The 19,629-nt window shown below is 33.6% G+C and overlaps 1 protein-coding gene across 1 annotated transcript; it reads left to right on the top strand.

Moving 5' to 3' along the window:
- The first annotated feature begins 15,979 nt into the window (after positions 1–15,979).
- Positions 15,980–17,580, top strand: LOC111901889 (transcription factor bHLH84). The gene is made up of 4 exons (XM_023897746.3): positions 15,980–16,634; positions 16,759–16,995; positions 17,109–17,240; positions 17,385–17,580. The coding sequence occupies exons 1-4, from the start codon at positions 16,023–16,025 to the stop codon at positions 17,472–17,474; spliced, it is 1,071 nt and encodes a 356-aa protein (XP_023753514.1). The 5' UTR covers positions 15,980–16,022; the 3' UTR covers positions 17,475–17,580.
- The last annotated feature ends 2,049 nt before the right edge of the window (positions 17,581–19,629 follow it).

The following is a 19,629-nucleotide window of genomic DNA, read 5'->3' as shown; positions in this document are numbered from 1 at the left end:
AATTCAGTGGGTCGGGTTGGGAAACCTGATGAGTACATAGCGCTTGCAACCTACAATAATATAGTTAACATGTTTAATTATCAAAAAGTTAATCCAATTACCCATCCCTATTTCCTTCTATTATTATTCTTAGGGATCCATCCTAAGAATCATCATAATCATTATTGTTGACAGTACTATTTCAGGGATTTCTTCATAGTATATATTAGTAGGTTTTCTTTTATATTCATTTCCTAAGGATCATCAAAATCATCAATGTTGGATGCACTTTTACATGGATTTCTTCGTAATACATGTCATTGCGAAGTAGAGTACATCAAATGAACATGTGGTTCATCTATACAGGTTATGAGCCTATTTTCATTCCATGGGATTGTCATTAAATAGTTTGGTGGTCATAATATATACTCTCTTAGATGACTACATCGCTTAGTATAGTAGTACTAGTAAGTCAAGGCCTATTATCATTGTTTTCATCTCTCATCATCCATCTCCCTCATTATTCTATTCATCCCTCATTACCCATCACTACCCAATATATTATAAATATGAAAATACATATATTCTAAATCATATAAAAATCATCTGATATTATTTAATCTAACACATAACATCTTTGCACATACGCACATACAACATTTAGTTATCTAAATATTTCATATCTATGTGTAAGATGAAAGTAACTATGCACTCTCACTTGATAAAATTTGATGCATCGGAATTCAGGTAGAACTTCGCCTTAGTACTTTAGTCTTTCCACTGACGTGACCTAGGTTCATATCACTGTCTTAGTATTATATTCCTGATGACTAGTAATAGTCTAGATTCTTCACTAATCTCAATGTCTACATCAACATCTATCAAGTAAGGAGCAACCATGTAAGATCATATCGGATGTAGGCTCTCTTTAGTATACATAGTATACTATTTGGAAATCCAACTTTAAACACTTCACTAAATCTAGCCTATACATCACCTCCGTAAGTAGATCAATCAGTACTATGACATGGAATCACTGATAAATCATATTTACAATTTCATTACGATGAGTATGAATATAAATATAAATTACACATAAAGAAATAAAAGTGTAGGTTAATTTATAGAGATCTTCCTAAATAAAGTCAGGAAATTGCACTCGCATAGTTCTGGCCTGATAGTTACTAACATCGGGCTCCTGGGGATCTCAAGGCTTCGCTAGAGTCTTAAAAATTAAGGAAAAATTAGGCTAGAATAGAAAGATACTCGAGAAAGAGGGTTGGGGTTGGATTTGTGAGAAGCATATACGGAGAAAAACCCATATATATATATATATATATATATATATATATATATATATATATATATATATATATATATATATATATATATATATATATATATATATATATATATTCTAACGTCCCAAAATAAGACCTGGAAAATTTTTCATTTTTAAGTTTATAAAATAGCGAACCATATCATTGTCACAATACCAAGGTAATCAAATTTTATCAATGCATCGTAATAATTAGAGTGAATCAAAAAATGCAGAATCGAGTGATATGTGCTCTGCAATCATCCCGAGCTCTTCCCTTTGAAAACAGAAGTACCTAAAATATAAACTGAAAAACCGTAAGCACAAAGCTTAGTATGCTCCCCAAAATACCACATACCATACATACATTTGCAATGGACTATCCCCATGGTCTTTTCCCTGAAGTGCCATGGGCTACCCCCATGGTCTGACATCCAGGTGACATGGGCTACCCCCATGGTCTTTCCTTGAAATGCCATGGGTTGCCCCCATGGTCTGACATCCAAGTGTCATGGGCTACCCCCACGGTCTTTCATAAAAATGCCACGGGTTACCCCCTTGGGTCTTCCAAGAAAGTATCACAAAGGTAACTAGCATTCCACATAACAAGTAATGGGTCGACATTGGTGCCTTCGACCCATGGATATAGTGAGAAAACTCACCTCGCACTGCCGAAACTCACAGAAAGAGTCTCTAACTGTTGGCCCGCTAATATCCCCGTGCTACCAATCACCAAAATAATCATCCATCAATAATCAGATCTGACCCACAAAAAGTGTCCAAAATAGGGTAAAAAACCTTTTTACCCTTTACCTAACATGACCCAAAGCCCAGGCCAAAACCAATAATCGAAAGGACCAAATTCTAAATAATCACTCAAGGCCCAAATATGGCCCAATTTTCCAAATTGGGCCTAAACCTTTTCATGGGCCTTTTCATAAGAAAGTCCAACAAAATCTCAATAGCCCAACCATGGAATTCTGATGGCCCAACATGGCCCAAGACAACCAATCCCACTCTAGCCTAAAACCGAAGCCCAAAACAACAAAACTCAACATGCTAAGTACGCGGGGCGTACTCATCCTATACGCACATCGTACTGCTTAAAGGGCTTGTACGTGCAGCGTACATGCTTGTACGCCCCATGTACTCACTAACTGGGCCAACTTACCCTTTTAAGCTCTTAATCGATTAAGTCCTTACTTCAACACTTAGATCTAACTTCCTTAAGGTGGTTAATCGCATAAAGTTGCAAATTTTATATGCATGCAAGGCTTAATGAAGCTCTTAATCTCAAAAGGGGCTTAATGAGACCTTAAACACCATAAAGCTTGCACATTTAAGCTTGAGGAACTCATAATATGCTCAGATCTAAAGGAATAAGCCCCACAAACGACTTCACTCGTCAAACTAACCCAAAAGGAACCAAAAGCATAAAAACCAAGACATAAAGAGATCTAAACATATAATGATAAAGGTTGGGACTTTATACCTCAAGAGTCACCAAAAGATGGAGCTAAATCTGGATCTCTAAGCTTTCCTCCAATGAATGAGTCCACCAACTTCTTCTTATTTCACTTCAAGGAGCATAAGCCAACAAAATCAAGGTTAAGTCTCAAGAACACACTACAAGGCTATTAGGGTTTGAGATTATGGTTTTAGGGTAATAGAGGCTGGTAAAGAGACCAGCCATAGGGACATAAGGACCTTATATAAGGTGTGACACCGCAAAAATAGGGTTTTCTTAACCTCCTCGTATGCCTAGCGTACCCATCATACGCCCAACGTACAAGGCCTTAGATTCGTGACCAACTTCCATTGTACGTTGAGCATACACCAGTGTACGCTCCACATACTTTACTTTGCACTAGTACATCCTGCGTACTCCCTATGTACGCCTCGCATACTAGGGTTATCCTTAAACCCTATAATCCCCCGAAAGCCCTAACTTCTTCATTATATATCCAATTTCGACGATCCTTATATCCATGTAAAGGTAAGAAGAAGCTCTATGCTTTTATCACCTCATACTTGCCTTAAAATTTCCCAAACAAAAATCCAATTTCAATAAAAGCTCGAGCTAACACTTTACCAAACTACCCCTTGGCTCCAAAACACAAATCAAACACCTAGATCATCTAAAATATAACACCCACATCCAAATGGGTGCAGATCTCATTACCTCAAAGGTCCTAAGCCTAATAATACCCGATCCTTGGTCACCTCCCCGAAATAGGAAACGCTTTGGGACAGAGCGTTATATAGGACAATGAAGTCTTAAATTTAAGTAGTACAAAATGTCAAACACAATTTACAAACATTTCGTGCATCAAAGAAACCAATTCTTATTCTACTTCAGCTTATTCATATCCGGTCAACATGTTGAAAAAGTCAAAAGTCAGATTTTGAATAATGAACCATGAATCAGTCAAAATTGAATTGGTATTTCCTCTCACATTATTTAGTCGATTGAATCAGTCAACCGAATATACACTCTATAAGGAATCTCCTATATTACATATTCTCTCTCAGTTCGGTCAACATGGTGTTGCCTTCAACCACTCATCATCGCCCTCTCTCTCTCTCTCTAAAAAAATCATTAAAATCCATCACCACGCTTCCATCCCTCAGATTATGTTGAAAAAATCACCCTAAACCCTAGATGATACTACCTTCTCCGCCGCCAGGTACCTCTACTGCCTCAATCATTTTGGAAGTCTTCCAACAACTACCTTCGCCGTTGCCACCGCTTCACTACTGGTAAATTAGATTTGCTTCTTTTTCCCTTTGTCCTTCTTCCTTACAATCATCTTCCTACTCTGCATCTACATTTCATTACATATAAAGTTTAACCATATTTGACCACTATCCGTTCATCGTTGATGATTTATCTAGATTTAAGGTTCATAACCATATGAAGAACAAGCAAAGGCATTCCATGTGTTTGATGGAATGCCCCAGATAAGATGCACCTTCACTTTGTTGGTTTTTGATGTTTGGAAGAAGGTAGGTATCACTTACTCTTCATTTTGTTTCTTTTTTTTTTATTTCTGACAATTTTTGGTTTATAGACACTTATGTTGAGGTCACTACAAGATAATATTTTACCCTCTAAGCCAAATAATTTCAAAGTACAATGCAGTTTATTAGCAACGTCTTTAAGAAATTTGTTTTTATATTGCCTTATTTCATCTCCATCAGAAAGCACAAGCATCATACTAGGAGCAACCGAGTACGGGTAAAATGGTCCAAGTGTTTGAAACTTGCCAAAACAACAACAATGAAATTGGGAAAATCAAACTTATCACATTTTTTGTTTTTTATTTCAGGAACCAACAATGAAATTGGGAAAATCGAAGGGTGCTATGAAGAAATATGTTAAAAGCTAGGCAGTTATAGCGGTCCAATATCAAATATCAGTCAAGGGCTAATATTTGAGATATATGTTATCGCGGTGGGATATCGATGGGATATCGGTATTTTTATATCATGCATAATTAATATGTATAAACATAAAACATATATAAAAGTAATATAAAAAATCAAAACTCAAAACTATCAATGTTCTAAACATAATCTTACATAAGTTATGGAATCTTCCTCTAAGTCCACATCAACCAAGGTATCCCATTATTTTATCTAGATCTTGCACATCAACTCTAATATCATCATCATCATCATCATTTGAGAATTAAGTACTTAACACATCATCATGATCAAATCTATAGAAACTAGTAAGTTAACACTTAAGTATTTAACAATTAACATAACAATAAGATCAGTTAATACTTAAAACATGAGTTTATGACCTAAAACTAACAATTAAGAACTTAACATAATAGCAGGTTCAATTAAGTTAAGACAATAAGACTTAAGGCCATGAATTAACACTAAAAAAAGCAAGTAAAATTACTTAACCGATATGCCACCTGGAAATATTGGTAAATATTGGTAAATATCACCGATTTTTACGGTCCGATATTTTGGACCGATATTTGACACTGCTATTTTGAAAAGTACCGATAACTGATATCCCACCTGGAAATCATCTGGAAATCGCCAATATTAATTGCTTAGGTTAAAAGTACGGTTTGTTACACATTTCTATACTTTTACAAATTTGACATTGATTTGATAATATTTGTTATATGGTTTTGGGTTTTTTTTTTATAATGTTTATTTGGTTTGGAATTTAGGTTGACTGTGGATAATCTTTCTTTTTGTGTTTTAAGTTTAAAATCTTTATGATACATTTCAGGTATGCCACTTCAAGAAACATAGTAGGATTTGTTAATAGAGTTGATACTTTTGATGGAAAACTTGGATATCTATTTGATACTTATTTATCAGAATGCAAGCATAAAAAGGCAAGTTACATCATCCAAGGACAATTTTCATGAAGCATGTTTAATATCTTTTTCTTTCTATATCTCTTTCTTTCTATGTGTGTGCAAATGCTATGCATGTCTTAGTATGTAAAAATTATGCATGTGTGTATATGTATAATCAGGTTTTAGGTTGTTGTTTTGGTTGAGAGTTAAGTTGATATGAATGAAAAATATGGGCTCAAAATCCTCACAAAAGGAGTTGAAAGGATCGAAATCATCTGAAGTCGATTGTTGTAATGTGACTTTTTAGCTTTTATCTTCATTTTTAGAGATGTGTACTGAATTTTTGTGTTTTTAATGCTATAATATCTTAAAAACCTAAATCGTGGTTGCTTCTTTTAATCAAGTTTTAACGAATTGCACGCTGAAGATGGAACCAAGCATTAATGTTAAGCTCAGGTTAGAAAGCCATAAAAAATTTATGTTTTTTCTTTTAAACGATCCTACATTTTTTTTATTGAAAAGCCATTATTGGCTTTTTATTTTTCTAATAGCTATTTTCAAGGTTACAACCTGTAACCCTCATCGATTTCTCAGAAACTTTGTTAAAACCATAATTATAAATTCTATGCATTCTTTTTTGTGATGTAATTCTATATTTATAGTTAATTGGTGGAATTATCGTTACAACTTTCATGTGCGTGTGTGTTGTATGTGTTGTGTTTGACCACAATACCCAGTTAATATTTATTTGGGTTAGTTTAAGGAATAACAACTTACTTTGATTAAATTTTTTGTTATATAATCGTACTTTCATTTCTTCATGTTACACGTTAATACTTTATAAAGTACAATGTTTTAACAGAAAAAAATAATATGCTATAATACAGTGAAGAATGAAAGTGTGTTGCTTTAGTTGGGTGGATTTTTTTAAATACAAAGCCCTAATCTGAAGAAAAATATTGGAAGTATGATCGTATAATAAATAAGAAATGAAAGTAAATATCATCATGGTGATTACATGCTTGATAAACCAATCTTCAAGATTGAGGTGCAAGTTTGTGCTCTTAAGGTTAAATTTATCATTTTAACATATTGTCTCTATTGATTTCCACTGTTTTTCTAACAATTATGTAAAGTGAATGTCATTGAGAAACTAAACTATGTATAGTTGCAAAGTTATAATTTGGTTTCCCTGAAATTAGCACTTTCAAATAGAAACTTCTATGAATATAGCAACACGGTTTTTGGGACTAAATGCAAAAATAACAACGTGATTTAGGCTAAATGAAAAAACAGAATCATACTTTTGGTATATTATTATTATTATTATAGTCTTGATTTATGATGACCAATTAATTACATGAATCAAACTTCTAATAAATAACTTTTTGATTTGAATAACAAGTAAATTACAAATTTGAAAAGTTACTATTGTTTATAAGATCATTCCAAGATTAAAAAAGATATGATTTTAAAATAAACAAGAAAGTAGTTAGTATAATTAACAACAATGCAAAATGAATCCACGGACAAAATCAATTTGTTATCCAAAAGTTGTGATTTCTAGCAAACAAGTAAGAAAATATGTAATTTCTATATTGATTAATCGTTCATTTTTTTAGTTTACAATAAAATATCTATTTTATTTTGGTAGATGAGAACTATTTTCACATCATTGAGAACAATTATTTTCATATCATTAATACTAAAAATAAAAGATGACAATCTATAAACAAGTGCTTGACAATAGTTATAATAAATAAGGGGTATTGTAGGAATGGATCTTAGAGATATTGTAACAGCCCGGATTCCCAGGTATTATTTATTCTTATATTTTTGTTATTTTGTGAGGAGACTCGGCGAGTTGGAGCTCAAACTCGCCGAGTAGGATCGCGGTTTTGGACGCGGGTTCGCGTCTCGACTCGGCGAGTCCACGCTGTTTAATGAAACCCTAATTCCCCGGGTTTGGAGCATATTTAAGGGCACTTATAGCCTCCCATTGCGGCTACCAGTCCCTTGAGAGAACCCTAAGAGAGAGCTAATTCGTTTTGGGAGAGAGGAAGTCACTTTTGGGCCTTTGTATTCCTTGTTTAGCAAGAAGAAGGTGGCAAGAGCAAGGAGGAGGTGAGATTCCAGCAGATCCAGAGTCCAGAGGCTTCATTTTGAGGTAATGGTTCAAATCTCCTTCAATTTTAGGGTTGATCTTTAGAGATAAGTTTTTATAACCCCTTTGGAGAGTGATTATGTGAAGCAAATGGTCCCTCTTCGAGTTTGTGCCTTGGATCTGGACTCAAAGAGGTCCAGAGACTTTAACCCTTGGAGCTTTTTGGGGTATTATGGAGTCATTGGACCTAGGTGGTTATTTTTGGGACCAAATCTCCTTTTGATGCCTTGTGGGGGGTATACAAGCATCAAGTTTCGAACTTTACGTGACATTCATGCTTGGTAAGGCCAGATCTATGGTTTGGGAAAGCAGATCTGACCTCAAAAGGTCAATAGAGTTTGTGCATGGCATGAACTCGCCGAGTTGTTCTTGAGACTCGGCGAATAGGGTTGGGGTTTCACATAAAGTGTTAAGCGAGTAGACTCGCCGGGTTGGGAGATGACCCAGTGAGTCAGGGAGAGTCAATGTCGGGCTGAGTCAAGCCGGAACTCGCCGAGTTGTTCTTGAGACTCGGCGATTTGAGTCGTGGTTGTCCCGCGATTCATGCCAGGTGGAACTCGTCGAGTTAGGGAAGTACTCGACGTGTCAAGAGAGGATCCGAGGGAGTCAGTAAACGCGTATAGACTCGCCGAGTCGCTTTGGTGCACTCGCCGAGTCCGGTCAAAGTTGACCGTTGACCAGAGTTGACCAGTGTTGACTTGATAGGGTTAGTCAACCTTAGTTGTAAAAGTGTTAATTAGAGATATATTGTATTATAGGAAGATTATCGCTCGGGGGATCGAGCACGAGTGATTTCAGGGATTTGCGAGTTATCGAGATACACGAGGTGAGTCTTCTCACTATACTTTACCTTGAGTAGGTAACTAGAGTTATGTGATACAGTGCTTGTATGCTATATATGTGTTATGTGTTGCACTGCATTATTCTATGTGATTTATGTGGTGCATGTTTACAGAGTTAGAACCTGAGGGTTCACAGAGTTTGGGTGCACGGACCCACAGAGTTATAGCCTCGAGTGGCTAATATGTGTTATATGTGGTATTTTGGGGAACTCACTAAGCTTTGTGCTTACAGTGTTTAGTGTTATTTGTTTCAGGTACTAGTGACGACCGTGGGAAGGCGTCGGCTTGATCAGTACACATGCACGGGATTTTATGTTATGAGATCTTGGGATTTTTGTATGACATGGATTGAATTTCAAACATGGGTGTTTTTACGAATATTAAATGAATTATGTTTTTATAAAATGCGAAAATTTGTTTTGAAATTCACGGTGTTACAGATATATGATATTTTATAGATTTAATCTAAAGACATATTGGTCATTTAAAAAAAATTAATGTTTGAAAGAACAATCATGCCACAAAAAAGAAACCATAAGGACCAAATGAATAGTTGTCATCAAAATGACACTTAGACCATATGGATCAATAGTTATGTTGGTCTTTTATACATCACTTGACCCTCTATTTGTAGTTTAAAGTTTAATGAGTCATATAAATTTTTTAACATAATTCGTCAAAAGTAATTATTGGGTGCTAAGCTTAAAACAACTTAAAATATATTACTATTCTATATATTTAACAATTATGTTTATAAATTTATAGTTTTTTATTTTCATTAATCTAACATAATTCAAAATATAGATAAACTTACTAACCGCCACATTCTCCAAAAAAAATGATCCAAACACATGGCTAGAAACTATCCATCGAACTAAACTATCCGATACAAAACAACTAGCCAAAAAGCCGTAATGAACTACCTCACACCTAAAGGAAACTAATCGTCACATTAAAAACTATATGTCGATACAACTCATTCGCACCCGCCGTTTAGCGCGGATAAACGATTAGTGTGTGTGTGTGTTTATATATATATATATATATATATATATATATATATATATCAAGGTTGTAAAAATCGCTTGACATTAGTTCGGTGGTTGACACGGGTGAAGATATTAATCGGTTTGGCGGAGATTAATCGGAGACCATAAATTATTAATAAAATTATTCTAAAACTTAATATTTCCTAAGAAAATTAGTATTTGAAAATTTAAATTTTTTAAAATTTTACAATTTAAAATATTTGTTATAATATTTGGAAATTTGAATATTTAAAATTTTAAAATTTTGGGATTTTGTAAATTTTGGTGAAATGTTTGAAAATTTGAGATTTTGAATTTTTTAAAATATTCCCGCCTAGGAGCACTAAGGACCGCTAGCCCAAGTTTGATCGATATTGACCAATTTTCGCCAAGCACCCCTAATCGTAATAAGTTGTAGACCGCCTAGGCCGATATTTATAACATTGATATATATATATATATATATATATATATATATATATATATATATATATATATATATATATATATATATATAACGCTTAGACTGCTAAACTCTGTTTAAAATTCATATCTTTTTTCATACGACATCCGTTCTCAACTGTCTTTATATCGACAGACTCCTATTACGTTTATATTGTTTCGACTAACAATCAACCGATCTAAAATTCGATTTATGTGCTAAAACCGTTACGTGAAATATTAGAAAAATCATAATTTACTCAAACAAAGTCAAATTTAGACGTTCTCTATATGCGCACTCTTGGTTTTCAGATTACTATGACTTTCGTTTAGATTACTTAGGCTAATAAGCAACCTATCTAAAATTCACTTTTTTGACGCGGTTTAATCGCAATACTTCGAAGAAGCATAACTTTTTCATACGAAGTCAAATTTCATATGTACGGAATCCTTGTTATATATACTATAACTTTGATTAATGTTATTTATCATAAATAACCTTCTATCAAATTTCAATTTTATCGTTCATTTTATTTTAATTGTCTAGCTCATTTTATCTTAATTGTCTAGCCCGAAGTTGTTCCTTTGTAAACTTAAATCTAATGATGTATGTTTTCAATCAATTAAATGTGATTTAATGGTTTTTGAAACTAAGGTTTAATTGGTTAATCTATTTTAATATTGAAAAATCTCTTCGTAATTTTTGGGACGTTACAGAGGAACAACCATAGACGTATTGGGAATCAACAAGTCATCATAAACAATCACCATTTATGATTTTTGTTTCCCAAACGGTTCAAGCGACTTGATTGTAAGATCGGAGGGTGTGGGAGGGACTCTTCCCTCACTTTTGGTGGGCCATATCCCTCTTTCCCTCATTTTCCTTTCCCTCATCAAAAAGTCAAGGAATGGGTGGGAAGCCCTTCCTTCACCTTTTTTTTTTAATATATTTCATACATATATTATATTCATTTTGTAGGAAATTAAAAACCATTAATTTTGATATATTCTTATAATAAGTATATAATTTTATAAATATTAAAAAAGATAAAAAAAAAAAAATAACTAGTCAATGAGAAGAGGAGAGAGAGTGCGGCACCCTCTCCCCCCACCTCTTTTCCCGCACTCCATTCCCTCACCCACGGAGTGGTGTTCAAGAGGGGAGGGAAGTTTCCCTCACCCTTTCCCTCATCCCACTCCGTCCGGTCTAAGATCAATCACCAATGAATGATGAATCACTAGCTCTAGGAAGATATTTTCATAAATTCGTTGAGCATTAATGTAATGGAAAATGAAGGGGTTACTTAAATGGTAGAGTTTGATGGTAGTTGAGAGCAATAAAATTCCTAATATTTTTCCTCCAAACATGAATCTATACAACATTAAAATGTTCATGTAGAATAAATCCAGAAGTATAGCAACAAGAATCTTCTTCATCAACTTCATTATCTACTTCTTATTCTTCTTCTTTTCCTTATACCTCTTCTACTACACCATTATCGGTCTTCATTAGCAACATCAACAATCACTTTAGCAACATCTTCACCCACCATAATAAGGGAAGTCATTACAAAAGTGGCTCCTTAGCACTTTGATGTTGGATATACCAGTACCAACAGTAACAAAAGGGTGAATTGCATCAAGATGTGAAACCACGTCTTTATAAACTTCAAAATCATGGCCAAAATATCCAATCAATACTCTTGTTCTTCTTTTAGAACTTTAAACCATGATAATTAATGGGAGAATAAAAATCGAGTAATAACAAGATTAGACACCAAAACACCCAGGGAAAAAACATTTGGAAAATGTCCATTTGAGTTGTATTGATACTTTGAATGTTTAGTATATAGTTTGGTAATTAATGGTTTGGTATTTTAATATATGTTGAAATTTTAGTAGTTACGGTGTTTTAGTTTATGTTGACACTTTGGTAGTTTTGTAGATTGATAATTGTTAGTTTGAAATTTTGATTTATGTTAATATTTTGGTAGTTTAGTGCTTTGGTAATGTAGTTTGATACTTTGCTAGTTATTTTGATTTATTTTCAGTTTGTTGTTTTAACTTATAAGTTTACTAATATACATATTTCTTTTGTAGTGGATGGTATGCTTAGTAACCCGATGTAACGAGAGGAATAATGACGGGGAAGGTGATGATAACATGTCCAAATAGTTTTATGTTTTATTTAACGTTTCGTAAACGTTTGTGTACTGGTTTTATAAATTTTATACTTAATTAGTAAATAATTGACATACTAGTTTATGAAATTTGTACTAGTTTTATACGTTTTTATAGAAACTCAATTTTTCTGAATTTACTGTAGCAACTTTTCTTTATTTGTGATAGTGATTTTTATATTTGTTTAAAAAAAAAAAAAACAATAATGATCGCATAATAGCAACGGCTTACTAGTGATAGCTACACCAATATGGATTGACAAATAAGCACTAGCAACAAAGTATTAACGACTTATTTGTGGACAAATGATTGTATTAGCGTCAACACATGTCACACATATTGCCCTTAAATCTTATAGTATGAATGGCATCGAACAATCTATATGATTAACCTTACGGTTATGCAAATTCACTATTCCAAAATACATTTGTTAGCTAATAACATAAACATAGAAAACACGTCTTGTAAAAGATCTCAAATCTTATCATAAAGATTGGATTAGGTTTAAGAGTATCTATGGGGACAGTGTCCCATTCTTTTCGGTAATAATGTCCTATTTCTAGAAATTAAGCCGCCCAAGGATTTTAATCATTTGTTTATATGAAACTCAAATAAAGAATTCAAGAAAGTTTCCACATCGATACACCATCCAACGTTCACAAACATATAACTAATTTAAAGTAAAATCTCATAAATAATTATATTTGATTCTTTTTAAAATCCTAAAAAAACCACACTTTCTTGGATGAATGTCGTCTGTGAGTCCGCCCACCATATACTTTCGAACGTGGGTATATCTTCGAAACAACTAACTAAGGAGTGACAGTTTCCCATCCAAATATATGATCATTGCAATGTTAACACTCAAAATTATAAAAATTCCTATTTTACTTTTATAGTCAAAATGCAAAATTTCATGGCTTAATTCACTTAATTTAACATTGCATCTTGTCATAAGGATTACCATAATATGTATCAACAAAATCATAAAACCCAAATTTCCAAATTTCATGATATTTATACTAAGGACTAACTTGCCCTTATTGACAATATTTGTATTTTCCAACTCATTTTCTTTTACTTTCTTACTTAATGAACGTCAACTTTTGGATATTACACCCAAACCAATATTGTACTCTCAAGCAAGTCCCTTTCAAATAGGGTCCTGATGGTCTTTTTGGCCTAGATCGGGTAATACATTATATTAAGGCCAAGGACCATTAAGATCAACTTTTAGGAAAATCATTATGACCATTACATGAATAACTAAGGAATTGGTTTAATTTGCTACGTCCATCCTCGGAACCACTAAGGTCGAATAATGGAGCAGTTCCCTTCTAGTGCCCAAGCACTCACAAGTCAATCCATCCTAGTATGCAATGCACAAGTAGGATGCAATAAAATTTACTAAACTTAAAGAAAATCATTGGTATAAAGAATCCAAGGTACATGTTATCAAGATGGTGACTATAAAGAAGTTGAATTTGTACATGACTTCAAGTGGTCTTCCATGTTCTTAAAGAGAAAGTGCATACTAGAAAGAGATCAGGTTTATAAAGTTCTATAATGGGTGGCAACATATTTATTCATCAACCTCCAAGTGAGAGATTGTCAGGTTGTGGAGTCTAATTGATCTATTGACCTTATAATCGCTAGAAACCACCAAAATATGTCATGAGTTATGGACAACACTCTTGCGGGGACGGGGAGCCATAGGTAGCTCCCCAAGAAGAAATTTTTGTAGGCGAGTTTCTATGTTAGATACGATATCAAAAATGCTTCATGAGCCAATTTCGTTAGTATTATTTGGGCTTGACTTTGAAATAATGAAACCCCTTTGAAGGAGCCTTGTTATGCACACAATAATAAACAATATCACATATTTCCTTATGAGTCTTTCAAGAAAATATAATATATCATAGATGTTCTTCAATCTTTGGAAAATTACAGAATGATTATGATTTTTAATTGATTGGTTGTCATTAATATGACCAAGAGTGTTTTCAATGATAAACTAATTTTGCCTTAAGAGTATCTGTTTCACTAAAACTATGATGTTATTCGCTTATTACCAATACAAAAATGAAGATAGAAATGACACTTTTTTTCCAAGATTTTGTAATCTAACTTTTGATAATCCACGTAGGATGCCTTACACTTCAATTTTATACCACATGACCGCCTAAATAGGCAATTGTTTGTCCAAATGGAATATAGTTCCAAAATCATGTTTAGGGTATAAGTTAACATTTTTTGTAATTTTTACGACTAAAAGGATAAATCTCAGAAAGTATGATGATAAATTTTATCACTAAAATTATCATTTTCCATAATTAATCTTTAATTAAAAAAATGATAAAGCGCATCATCTAAACGACTGTCATTTTTCATAATCAATCATCAATTTTTAAAAAAATTGGTAAACTAAATCTAAACAACCAATTTCGAACCCATCCAAGGCTTATTACGTGCGATGTCCAAAAAGATATTAGTCATATCTTGGACATGGTTTGAACATTGCATAGACAAATTCTTTTCTTTTTCTTTTCATATTTACACAACTGTTTAATAAGTTTTAGTTGACAGCAAATGATGAGAGTTAAAGACCATTTATAAGAGTGTCAAACCATATTATATGATATACATGATATATAAGTTTAAGCTCCTAATTAGTAGTTGAGCCGGTTTAGATGATGCTTTATTGTCGAGGTTCTTTTTCCTATATTGAGAATTCAGTTTTGTGTATAGTATATATTTACGAATTTTTAATTCGATTAAACTACTTTAGTCTATAACTCTAATTGTCTTTATTTTAATAATTTCTATGCAATCATCAATATTTGGCACTACAAATCAAATATTGACTTTGTGTTTTTGACAGATGGCCGTTGTATCTTTTCTGATTTTTTGAAAAAGAAAATCTAAAAGATGTACATCTCAATTGGACTTATAGAAGGTGATTTTTTTATATATGGACAATCGATCTTGAATTCTTGATCAAATTAAATAATGCAACTTTTATTAATCACCATTTTAAGATAAACCCCATGGAACAAGTTTGGACAATATAATTTCCTCAATCTAAATGCATTGAGATTAATCATCATTTTGTACAAAAGTTAACATTAGTTGAGATGGTATACGTGGCTAAAGCAGCTAAAACATGTAAACATGTGGTAAATTATGTTATAAATTAGTATATAAATTAGCTTTCTGTTAATATATATATAGCGTGAGATATCTAATTGATAAATTATGCTATAAACTAAAAGCAAGTTTTTCCGCTACTATATCAAAGAGTATCTGCCTTCATGTGCACAACACATGAGGAGGGTTAACGTTAACGGTTGTGGGGAGATAGAGGTTAGGGTGAGGGACCATAGGTGTTACATGTTTGAAATAGAGATCAAGAATGCATGAAGTGAACCTTTTAAACTAACCGTGTTACTATCAGGTAACTATAAGGACCAAAAATGTAATTTATTTGTGTATTGTACTATACTTTTCGTAACAGTTAGGTCCCACAGTGGACTCTCGATTTTAAATTACATGTATACACAAAAAGAACTACCAACGACGGAATGATTAGCCATTTAATTATTCAAGTCAAACCTTACTATCATTCTTCATTATGGGTATAAATATGTTTCTCAATATCATCATCTCCCAAGCACCTTTCAAAACCTTTTCTTTTATCATCATCAATCTTCTACCCTTCCATCCAAATTCCCCACGAAGATGGAGTCTTTCGGATTCTTGTTTGATGAAGAATGGGAAAGTTTGAGAAGAATGTTATCTGATGATCAAGATTCCGGCCATGGTTTACTTTCGTGTGAACAAGATCGTGGTTTGAACTTTGAAACTCATTCCATCGTTTCATCTGTTAATAACTCATCGTTCATCAACGATCATGATTTATGTTATGCTTCTGAAAATATCAACCCTAATCTCTGTCATTACTTCTCTCATGAAAGTAACGACAATGGATGTGTTGCTTATGATGGTGTAGTCTCTCTTCCCTACCAAACTTCTAATACTATTCCTTTACCAATAAATGGTATGTGTAATCATCATGATTCGGTTGATCTCTATGATGAAAACGATTATAACTCCTCATTACTAGCCCAAGTTTTTTCCGATGATTCTATGGAAGAAATTCTATGCTCGAGACAAGAAGTCAACATAGAGAATACTGTTGATCCAACTGTGCCAATTGCTGATAAGCACAAGCACACGCCCTCCAAGAGAAAGATTGAAATCCTCGAATCGCCAAATGAAGTGGAAGACAAAGTCAATGACGAAAAAACCAATGAGAATCCCAAGAAGAAAACTAGGGTTTCAAGAGATAGTGTGAGTATATTATTTTATGCAGTTATTGCGAGATTGTGGAATTAATTAATTTAATATCTTGAACATATCTTTAAAGACATTGAACTGAATATATTCTTATCTTTGTTTTCTTTTTTTTGCACAGAAAAATAAGAAGAAAGTGCAACCAAAGAAGAAACAGAAAGTGATGACTACTACTGTAAATGACAATGGGGTTGAAGGAGAAGATACAAACAACAATAAAGGAGGAGGGAATGCACCCATCGCAAGTTCAAGTTCTTGCAGTTCTGAGGATGATTTGACTGGAAATGCAGAAAACTCGAACTGGAAAACTAGAGCAGGTAGAGGTGCAGCCACTGATCCTCAAAGCCTCTATGCACGGGTGAGTGTTGATGATCACTTAATTGCTTCCATTTTTGCAACTGGATATCTTGTGTTCTCTTATGAAATGATGTGTAATTAATAATTAATACTGGTTTTTGCTTGGATTTGTAGAAAAGAAGAGAGAGGATAAACGAGAGACTGAAAGTCCTTCAGAACCTTGTTCCAAATGGGACGAAGGTTGACATTAGCACAATGCTTGAAGAAGCTGTCCACTATGTGAAGTTCTTGCAGCTTCAAATTAAGGTATATACACAGTTGTTGAGCAATGATAAAGCTATAAATGATCATATTATATATTATAAGTATATAACCATACTTCGTTTTTTCCATATTAATTTAAACACATGATCATCGAGGTGACTGATTTTTTTTCCTAACTTTATGCAGTTGCTAAGCTCAGATGACATGTGGATGTTTGCTCCAATAGCATACCATGGGATGGACATGGGTCTATACCAGAAACTTTCACAATCTTAAAATTAGGAACAGTTTTGTTTCATTGTCAATTACTTATTAAATAAAAGTAAAATGACAAAAAAAAACTTTATACACATATATATTCTGACTAATTGTAATTATCATATTCATATTTTTTTCTGGTCATGAGAATTTATACCTCATGGTTTTGATTTATATATTTATTAACAAAATGTTGTATTAATTGCATGTTTATAATCAAATATGTGGTGGGTTATTTATTTGAGAACACTTCGTTTTACAAGTTCAAGAATATCTCAAAGGAATATTATACAATATGAAATATATGATTAACATATGGACTTAATTACAAACCACACATGTGCTCATTTGATAATGATTTAACAATGTATTTATATTTGTAGACAGTTTAATTAATACGTATGTTTCCCAAAATCAAGGAATAATAAATGGTAATATGGTATTAAGAGAATCGTACATCTCAAAGAATATGAACCATTAACACATGTATGAGAGAGGCAACATGACTAATGTGTTTGTCAAAATTCGGTGGAGATTGGCATTGACGATGGAACTCCCGGCAGTATATAAGTCGCATTTACAGTTTATCAACAATCAACGACAGAATATTTCTTAGGTAGCGATAGAATTACGTCGCTAAATGGCATATACTTGTTGAACCAAATTCAATACGCCAAAACACCAACGGATGTATCTATTGGTAAAGATCTTCGAGCGAGTTCGGCAAAAAATAGTTGGTAGCGGGTACTTTGTAGTGGGAAGCGGATAGCTTCTAGCTGGAAGCATTTTGTTAAACGCTACGTGAAGTAGCATTTAGGGATGAGCAAAATGACCGAACCGGCCGGAACCGGACCGGAACCGGGAACCGGCTTCGGCCAAAATCAAGAACCGAATCGGCCCGGCGGTTCTACCGGTTCCCGGTTCCTACCGGTTCTTGTCGTGTCTTCAAATGTTGGAACCGGTATTCGAAAAATAGCATCATACGGTTACGGTTTTTGCCGGTTCTACCGGTGCCGGTTATATCGGTTCTGGTTCCTACCGGTTCCCGGTTCCAAAAATCCACAAAAATAACGTCTCGGTCTCAGCCCGACCGGTTCCATCGGGTTCCGGTTCCAGTTCCGGTACCGGTTCCGACCGGTTCCCCGGTCCATATGCTTATCCCTAATAGCATTTATATAAGGCATAAACATATTTTTTTACGTATCTATATCTATTTTTACATATTTCTGTATTTTTAAGTTTTTATATGTATATATTTACATATTTTTATATATTTTAAATGTATAAAGGTATTATTTTACTTATTTATATGTATTTTTAAGGGTAAATTACACGGATGGTTCTTATGGTTTAGGGTAATCTGCGTGTTTGGTCCTTAAGAACTTTTTTTAACTCGGAGCGTCCCAAATTTATATTTTTGTTGCACGCTTTATCCCTGTCCGTTCTAAAAAGACTGATTTGTCCTTATTGGTTTCTCTTACCTTTTTTAAATTATCAGTTAATTAAAAATATATATTAATTAAATATGGAAAATGTATTAATTAAATATTTATTTGTTTGAATCAAGAACCCCCCACTTAATATCCCTCCTTTATTCTCATGAGAAACACGAATCTTTTTCCCCAAACCTGCATCATCACCGTCTCTTCTCCCTCTCCTATTTTGGCAACCAGCCGCAGACGGTTGAACTTCAGAAATCAATTTCTTTTGGTGGCCGTCGGATGTATACCGATCATGGGTTGGTCGTGTTTGTCGGACGTGAGACCTACGTCTCATTTACTGCCTTCGTGCCCCACTTTCATAATCTTGTCATCATTGTTCCACAAAGCATTATCGTTGACGACTGCTTCTGGTAAAGCACCCTCGTTCGCAATCGGGTTACACGTTGTGCTTCATGATTTTGTTTTAGGTTTTATTTTGGATTCATGTAATTTATATGTACTGTAGAAATCAGTTAGATTTTCGATGAGTATATCCCTTCCAATGGCAGTCTAAGTCCATGGGTTCTAATATCGATTCCAATCTTCCCTTAACCATACTTGATTTCTCTGCTCTTTCACCCTAGAATGTAGAGACGGTGAAGAAAAAAAATTCATATATCCAAGTTCTTCTATTCCATTTTGGTTTTAGATTTGATTTTCAGGTTTTATTTTGGTTTTGGATTTGAGTTAAA

The sequence above is a fragment of the Lactuca sativa genome, chromosome 6 (assembly GCF_002870075.4).
Source record: "Lactuca sativa cultivar Salinas chromosome 6, Lsat_Salinas_v11, whole genome shotgun sequence".
Classification (NCBI taxonomy): domain Eukaryota; kingdom Viridiplantae; phylum Streptophyta; class Magnoliopsida; order Asterales; family Asteraceae; genus Lactuca; species Lactuca sativa.
This window is presented reverse-complemented; position numbering and strand designations above follow the sequence as displayed.